The 9,212-nt window shown below is 44.8% G+C and overlaps 1 protein-coding gene and 1 non-coding gene across 2 annotated transcripts in view; both read right to left on the bottom strand.

The window, feature by feature from the left end:
* Cks2 (CDC28 protein kinase regulatory subunit 2) overlaps positions 1-3,356 on the bottom strand; it is a 5,400-nt gene extending 2,044 nt beyond the window's left edge. The window contains exon 1 of the mRNA XM_021180660.1: positions 3,122-3,356. Within this exon, the coding sequence (XP_021036319.1) occupies positions 3,122-3,180 (59 nt within the window). The 5' untranslated portion in view covers positions 3,181-3,356. The remainder of the gene's footprint in view (positions 1-3,121) is intronic.
* On the bottom strand, positions 374-509 carry LOC115029120. Its single transcript, XR_003834691.1, has one exon. It is a non-coding gene; the product is annotated as a small nucleolar RNA SNORA2/SNORA34 family (small nucleolar RNA).
* Positions 3,357-9,212: the final 5,856 nt, after the last annotated feature.

Here is a 9,212-nt window from a genome sequence, read left to right as displayed (position 1 = left end):
TGGCTGTCCTGGAACTCACTTTGTAGACTAGGCTGGCCTCGAACTCAGAAATCCGCCTGCCTCTGTGCTGGGATTAAAGGCGTGTGCCACCACACTGGGCTTTTTTTTTCCCCCACAGTAATCTTTTTTCCTATTAACAGATCTAACATATAATTTAATGAACAATTAAGCTAAACCAGTAATGTGTAAGTATCATACAGAAATCTTAGAATCTCATGGAGACTTAGCCATATCTATCACTAATGACTCAGCTGTTTCCTTCTTACCCCGCCCCCCACTCCTTATCATGCTGCAGTGGAAACTGGCCTCAAACTATCTTTTTGCCTTAGGCTCCCAAGTGCTACAATTACAGAGTTGGGTACAACATCCATCCAGATGTTTCTTTCTAATGAATTGACCATTAGATTTACAAATTTCTGCAATGGCCAACAGACCATAGAAAGATATTTCTTTAGGCTCCTGCTTGAAACCAACAGCTTCAGTAAACTGCGGCCTTGATTCAGGGCCAAAACAAACAAACACAATTTTAACACATATATACACAAGCAAATTTGTACCCTAGCCTGCATAAAGCATTGTCACCACAAAGTATCTCTAAATTTCAGCCTCATTTTAATTACCGCTGGTTTTAACTTTACACAAAGTTAGCAATTAACATTTTTTGACCAATATAAGTCAAGTCTGAGATGGAGGTGCAAAATCAGCTCTGGACTTTTGGAATTGGGATAGTGCAGTCCATAGTCCACTCCAAGCACCCAACTGCCCATAACATAGGCTTTACGCTGTGGATTTGAGTGCAGATAATCCTTAATCAGCTTTACCACAAGGCCGATGACTACTGACTGTACAAAATAACCCAGGACCTTATCTTTCCACTGATAATCAGTCTTTGTTGTTGTTTTGGGGTTTTTTTTTCATTTGTTTGGTTTTTCGAGACAGGGTTTCTCTGTGTAGCCCTGGCTGTCCTGGAACTCACTCTGTAGACCAGGGTGGCCTTGAACTCAGAAATCGGCCTGCCTCTTCCTCCCAAGTGCTGGGATTAAAGGCGTGCACCACCGCCCAGCCACTGATATGTCTTAAGTGACAGACAGGATGCTTGTCAATTAGCTTTCACAAACAGTACTGTCCCTACAAGGCATTCAGATACAAGTAGCCTCAAGTATCTCCTACTCGGTAAGTCATGGCAAGAGGCTGTACTTCATATGGGGTCGTTTATAATGTACATAATTGTATTTGTATATTATTACTGATCATGCACCAGGAAAACTATTCTCTAAACCCAGTTTTTGTTGGAATACAAAAAGTGCAGTATATGACTCAAGTGCAAAGAAATCCTCCATTTTATTTCTGTAAGGACAGGCTGGGCCTGATGGCACTAGGAAGGCAGATGAGGCTAGAGCTCTGTCTACATGGAGTTCCAGGACACCTTGGGCTATGGAGAGTCCCTCAAAAAGGCCCAAAAGGACGGACTCCCATGATATTTGGGGAGCAGTCTACTCTGTTCCTAGTAATCACCCCTTGACAAAAATCACTAAGTTTTGAAATTTATCCAACACACAGAGTTCTACTATAAACACCCTAGACTCACACCTGTGTCACATCACCAGTACACAGTCCCTGTCAAGAGCACCTCTCGAATTCTTTTGTAAAGGTTGGTCAATTAAGCTCAAGCTAGGTGTGGCAACACACCCACCATCTCAGCAACTGCTGAGGCAGAACAGCAGGCTTAAACACTGAATGTTTCAAAATAAAACACCTTTTCTGACCTCTGGATTCCAGTGGGTAATAAACTAGCTCCTACTTTATATCGGAGTAAAATGCTTAAGACAGACCAGCAGTTGCTCCCCAAAACACGCACAAACTTATATACTCCAAGTTTAGAAACTAAAATATCTCACTTTGGCAACCAAAGAAATGTATATAAACCCATATGCTAAACATTTCCATCCAAATAATTATTTGCCTAATTTAGAAAGACAGTACCATTACTTTCAGTCATTTTTGGATATTTCCAAACCGAGCTCTGGGTTACTATAATGACCAAATATTAAGCCAATTATCACATTGTTACCATTGTGAAGTTTGTAATTATTATGTAAAGACTATATGTGGGGGCTGTTGAGATGGCTCAGTGGTTAAGAGCACTGACTGCTCTTCGGAAGGTCCTGAGTTCAAATCCCAGCAACCACATAAAAAAAAAAAAGACTATATGTATTTAAATTTTTTAGTAAGGGGGAAAAAAAGCAAAACCACGAGACTTCCCTACTTAAGAACATTCAAGTTCATAGCATTAGTGCATCGTCAAACGGCCTGGAGAAAGTTTTCTGGCCGTGAAGACTTCTACACTAGCGGATTAAGAGAATGGGGGGTGGGGCGGTGAAGCCACTCTTTTAAAAAGTGTCTCATTCCTCAAACAGCATTCTGGACACTAACCTTAAAGAGCAGCAAACAGAAAACAAGGTCACTATTTGCCCAAGGGAGGAACAGGTTTTACCCACCTGGAGTTCTTGACTGTGTCCCAGAATGCAACGCTCTAATCCCAACCCAGAAGAACCCAGCGGCGGAAAGGCCTTTGAGACCACACCCCAAGTCAGAAGGGATACAATAAAGTTAACTACAATCCTCCCTTACTTCCCACAATTCCATTGGCTAATTATATTAACGTAGGTACTACCTTCCAGCGGATCTCAGGGTTTAAAACTCAAAACTTCCTCACAAGCCCCAAACGTGGCCAATATGGACTAGCAGTTGAAGGTAACGTAGCCACCACCACCCCAATCCTCCCCAAGGCAATCTCGAGTTTTCAATTTGGTCTTGAAGCCCTTTAACAACGACCCGTGTTACAGCGTCTGGAGCCGTTACCCATCAGACACTCGGTAATGCCCGTCGGGTGAGTTTCCGGGGACTTCCCCTCCCGGCCAGTCCGGGCCAGTGCGGTTTGCGGTCGTGAACTCCCAGACTAGGCGCTGCCCACCCATCTAACGACTCCCCATCTCCTGCGATCCCCACAACACTACACAAAGCAAGGCTGCCCGGACGGACAGAGGCCTCTAAGGGGGCCCGAGCCCCGACCACCAGGTCTGACCCCCCAGCGCGGCCCTCCTCCGCAGGCGCTGCTCACCGGTACTCGTAGTGCTCATCGAAGTACTTGTCTGAGTAGTAGATCTGCTTGTGGGCCATCCTGCCGGCGCGCAGAGGAGCTAGCGGGAACAGGAAACCGGGCGCAAGGGGCTCTACGTCCGCCTAGGGCCGGCGCAACGACTCGAATGAGGCCAACGACCGCAGGCCCAACGCTCTGGATTTGAATCCGACAGCCCTCCGCCGATTGGGCGAAGCCACCAACCAATCACGCTCCGCGCAGACCTCGAGGACAGGTAACCAATCAGAAGCCTGTTGCAAGATTGCGAGGGCGGGAGTAAGGATTGGCTAACGATTCAGCGAGGAGCGCCGGGCGACCCCAAGAGATACAGAGAAGGGCGGAGCCGAGTCGTTAAGTGCCTCGCAGCGCGTGCGCAGTGGTTTAGAACGTGCCTGGGGGCCGAGCCGTTGGGTGGTGGGCGGACGCGCGATGAGGTATCCCGGGCTCTGGGGGGCCGGAGCGCTACCCGAGCGGCACGAGACGGCTGGGGGTCTCTGTGGTTGGGGAAGCCCAGCTGCGGAGCTTTCGGGAGGGTAAGGTGCCCTCCGCCGCCCCTGATGGCCACGCTAATTACGCTTGGCTGCGAGCTAGTCCCATCTTAAAAAGATGTGCTCAGGTAAAAGGAAGTTGCCAGGGTGTTAAGTCGTGGTTTGGTGAAGCAAGTTACATATAACAACCATTTTCTACAATGAGCAGGTGTCATTTCTCTTTTAATTTTTTGCGATTTGTTGCAGTGCAGTGCGGTCTACATGAATTGCTCTGGTGTGGCTGTTAGGATAACAAAGTAACCCACGGCAGCTGGGCGTACTGACCCACACCTTTAATCCCTGCACTCCAAGGCCAGGTCAACATCCTCCCTCCTCCTGTTGGTTTGTTGGTTTTTTGGTTTTTCGGAGACAGGGTTTCTCTGTGTAGCCCTCACTGTCCTGGAACTCACTCTGTAAACCAGGCTGGCCTCGAACTCAGAAATCCACTTGCCTCTGCCTCGCAAGTGCTGGGATTAAAGGCGTGCGCCACCACTGCGGGGCTGTTTTTTTTTTGTTGTTGTTGTTGTTGTTTTTTCGAGACAGGGTTTCTCTGTGTAGCCCTGGCTGTTCTGGAACTCGCTCTGTACACCAGTCTGGCCTCGAACTCAGCGATCCTCCTGCCTCTACCTCCCCAGTGCTGGGATTAAAAGTGGATGTCCATCACCGCCCAGCTTCAGCCTAATATCTTTAACAGATGGTAGGGTAACAAAATAATAAAAACGGAAGTCAGCATGTTACTACGATTTTATGGAGTTGGGTAATCAGGTGCCTGCAGTCATTTTAACGACAGGTTTCCCGCCTTGGCCCTCAGTTAAAGAGAACACAAGATCTTCTGACTTCTTGCACAACTTTAAAGTTATTTTTAGCACTAAGATAATAAAGGTGCTAATTGCGTACCGATATTATCACGTGAGTCAACAGGTGGGATTAAAATTTCAACATGTAAATAGGAGGATGTAAACATACACTCTATAACAAATAATACGGAGGTCTGAGTTCTGTTGTGAAAGCTCTTTGATTACTATCTAAGCAGTGGTTCTCGACCTTCCTGAAGCTGCAGCCCTTTGATGCAAGTGGTGATCCTTAGCTTTATAATTATTTTGTTGCTACTTCATAACTATAATTTTGCCACTGTTATGAATTTTAAATCTCTGATACTCAGCTATCATGGGAGTCTAGCAGATTGAGAACAGCTGATCTAGAGAAAGTGCCCTGCTTTCCAAGTCTCCACTGCTAGAATCCTTTAGATCTCCTGCCCGCCAGAATGGACATTGGCTTACACATTGTTTCCCTGCACTATTTATTCTCCATGCAGTGAATGTAGAGAGCATACTTACTTTATTATCCATGTCTAGAGCACAGTAAAGTCCCTGTGCATGGTGGATACTCAATAATGAGGTTCTTAAAAAATATACCAGTCGGGCGTGGTGGCCCACGCCTTTAATCCCAGCACTTGGGAGGCAGAGGCAGGCAAATTTCTGAGTTCGAGGCCAACCTGGTCTACAGAGTGAGTTCCAGGACAGCCAGGGCTACACAGAGAAACCCTGTCTCAAAAAACCTAAAAAAAAGTCTCTATTCCTAGATAAATAATCTGGGAAAGGAAATTTATAGCAGATGTATTTTGAAAGACAGTAGCCAGGCATGGTAGCTCACTCTCTTATCCCATAGGTCAGGAGGCTAAGACAAAAGGATTGCTAAGAGTTCAAGGTCTCTCTGGGTTACATAGTATCAGTCAGCTAAAGTTAATAAAGTGAGATTGTGTTCTCAAGAAACAAATGAGAGGCCGGGCAGTGGCAGGAGGATCTCTGAGTTCAAGGCCACCCTGGTCTACAGAGTGAGTTCCAGGACAGCCAAGGCTACAGAGAGAAACCCTGTCTTGAAAACCAAAAAAGAACAAAAAAAGAAAAAACAAATGAGGCATTTTTTAGATATAGAGTAGTGCAGTCCATTCATTCCCCTGTCCTGACTACTCAGGGTTAGTAATTAACATTTTGCCAGTCCTGTTTCATCCATTCCCTCCCTTCTAGCCCCCCTCGTGCCTTTTTTCCTTTATTTCCTTTTGGAACAGAGTTTCACTGTGTAGTCCAGGTCGGCCTTGAACTCATATTTATACACCACCCTCACAGACACCCTGTTATCACTTAAGAGATTTGGAGTTCTAAAATCATATACCAAATTGTATGCTAAAAAATCAGGGGCTGTAAATGTATATTTAACACTGTCACTGTGTACTTTACCATGTAAGTACTATAAAGCAAAAAGTATTCTAATAGATGCAGAAAAATAATAAAATTCACATACATATAATTCAAACTCAATAAGTCTACCTACCAGTCATTGATTAATACTACTCAGAAATTAGAAGAAGGGGAAAGTTTAACCGGGAAGAGTATCCATAGAGACCGATGTTAACATAATTCTTACCAAGAAACATTAGTCCCTTAAGGTTTCTCTGTTAGCTTTGTCAACAGCAGGAAGTTCAACTTGCCAGTGTAGACAGTGTATCCTCAGTCCCTCTCAGGAACCTCTTCCTGTGTACCTGTGTCCTTGACATCCACCACAGTAACAGATCCCAGAAAGGGAAGTTACAAATTTACAAACTAGGCAGCAAAAACATGCCCTTGAAGAGTTAGTTACATGCAAGTGTTACTGCCCTTCCCCAATAGAATAGTCTAAGTGACAGCTGAGGCTAGTCCCTAGGAGGCAGAACAGCTTCGACCTTCTCCGGGAATGCTTGCTTTCATCTGGAAGACATATAGGGAAGAATCGTCTTCTGATTAGTGCCAGCTGCCTTGAACACAGTACAGACAGAGAGAAATGAAGCAATGGCCCAATCCTGTGAGTTCAAATATCCAGCACTCATGTAAAGAGCCGGTGCGGCTATGCATGGCTGTAACCCCTGCATTATGAAGGGAGGGGAGGTAGGGCGATTGCTGAGGCTTGTTTGCCTCCAGTCTAGTACTAGGTACATAGATCCTGTCTCAAAGGGAATAAGGCCAAGAATACTAGAGCAAGACATTCAGCTTTCTCCTTCAGCTTCCGTATGAACACCACTAACACACATTCACACCACACACACTTACACTTTTAGGCTAGAAAGATGGCTCAGTAGGTCAAGGCGTTTGCCACTACTCTGATAACCCGAGTCCAGCCCCCAGAGGACACACACGGTGAAAGGAGATACACGCCCCCACAAAGCTGTCTCCTGTCCTTCCCTCATGCCACAACACAAGCACCTCTTCCAATAGATAAATGTAAACCAATAAAAGGAATTAAAGCTCTTTCTCTGCGCACGGTTGACAGTTCTTTTACCTTCTGTTTACTAGTGTGTGTTAGATTGGCTCATTGTCACTAAGTTCACTGTTGCCTTTCGGTGTATGGAATATTAATTGTATAAAATGAAGGGCTACATCGTATTTTCTTACTTGTGTATTAAACTTGTTACTTGCTTATAGTCACTAAAAATATTAAAAACTAAAAACAGAACCGTCCTAGGATCTTGAGATACTTGACAAGATGCAATTTAAAAATGAACATTGGATTTTACGTAGAAAAATTCATGCCATCTAACATCACACTGACTCGCTTGCTTTTTTGTGCGTTCCTCTTCTCTGGTCTATATTGTCCCCATAAAACAAAATAAATTGAGGTGGTTTTCATTTTTTTTTTTTTTTTTTTTTTTTTTTTTTTTTTTTTTTTTTTTTATTCAGACCAACTTGCTTAAAGATATAATTTTTTTTGGTGTTATATCAATATATAGTTCAAAAGCAGTTTTTGTTTGGTTGTTTGGTTGGGTGGGTTTGCTGAGACTGGGTCTACGTAGCCATGGTGTCTGGAAGCTCTCTCTGAAGATTAGACCCACCTGTCTCACCTCCCCAGAGCTGTGATTAAAGACTCCTGGCTTAGCTCAACTATTTAAATGATCTCTTCTAATCCCTCTAAAAGTTCCGGAGTTTGGGACGTGCTATGATCTCCTCACACCTCTGGATCTACCTGCTTACCTGTCCCGAGTCTTCTTCTAAGTGAAGCATATAGATGGGAAAGGGAGCTAAAACTATTATTATTATTATTATTATTATTATTATTATTATTGAGATAGGGTTTCTCTGTGTAGCCCTGGCTGTCCTGGAACTCACTCTGTAGACCAGGCTGGCCTCGAACTCAGATCCGCCTGCCTCTGCCTCCCAAGTGCTAGGATTAAAGCCGTGCACCACCACCGCCCGGCTAAAATTATTTTTTATTGCCGCCTTAACCAGCTAACTCCCAAGAGTGATGACTTTAAACAAAATTTTCCCTCACAGTACTCTTTCCTGCTGAGCCATATTCCCGGCCAAGGGAGGAGCTTGGTAGAAAACAGGTTTATAGTAAACACTGTCAGAACACCAGGGAAAGCTGTACAGAAGCTCCAAATGGCCCATGGCCAGCACAGAAAGCCTTCCACATGTCCACTCTAAAACTGGAAGAGTATTAAGATGCCTGTTGTTGCCATGTGCAAAAATGATCTCATCTTGTGTGCTGTGATGTGAAAAAGATTTCGACACTGCTGTAGTTTATAACCCAACAGTGAGATCTTTGTGGAGAAACACAGGAGTCAATTTGCCTAGGTTAGAAACCATGGGCATCAATATGGAAGAACATTGGGTATGCCTGTGAGGGGTTTTCCCAGAGGGTTAACTGGGCAAAGCCTGCTATGAATGTGGGCAAACCAAAACTACCTTGAGTCTCATTTCATTTCTATGAGAACATGTCAAAATAACAGAGGGGCATTCCTCTGCTGGTAACCACAGAACCTAGTTCTTCTACACACCAAAGATCAGCAGCTCTCCAGGAATTCCTCAGGACTCCAGCACCAGATTAGCACTGCTGAAATATCCATTCCTAGCTGGGCAATGGTTGCACATGCCTTTAATCTTAGCAGAGGTGAGCAGATTTCTGAGTTCGAGGCCAGCCTGATCTGCAGAGCAAGCTCCAGGACAGTCAGGGCTACACATAGAAACCCTGTCTTCAAACACCCGCCCCCCCCCCCCCATAAAAAGATGCCCAGTTTTATGTACAGAACAACCACTGGCTTTTCTACCAGGAGATAGTACATCTGTTGTTGTACTATCCAGATTACAGCCTCTATGCCTTTCTGATAAATCTCATATAAATTTAAAATTTTTAAAGTGATTTGGGGCTGGAGAGATGGCTCAGTGTTTAAGAAGAGCTCTTGCAGAGGACCCAGGCCTGATTTCTGATTTCTGGCACACACATGGTGGTACATGACAAACCATCCAGAGCTCCAATTGAATTAAAAAACAATATGACTCTTAGCTTCCCTTCTCCCACCCCTTATAGTGGGTACATTGACACTTCATTGGAAGTCTCACACACAGCCCTTCAGCAAGAGCCCAAGGGAATTTTGGAGAATACTATGACTCTGACAGGGAGTGTCATTAAAACTGTTGTTTAGCCGGGCGTGGTGGCGCACGCCTTTAATCCCAGCACTCGGGAGGCAGAGGCAGGCGGATTTCTGAGTTCGAGGCCAGCCTGGTCTACAAAGTGAG

This window comes from Mus caroli, chromosome 13, assembly GCF_900094665.2.
Source record: "Mus caroli chromosome 13, CAROLI_EIJ_v1.1, whole genome shotgun sequence".
Lineage (NCBI taxonomy): Eukaryota > Metazoa > Chordata > Mammalia > Rodentia > Muridae > Mus > Mus caroli.
Note: the sequence above shows the minus strand (reverse complement) of the source record. Positions and strands in the feature narration are given on the sequence as shown.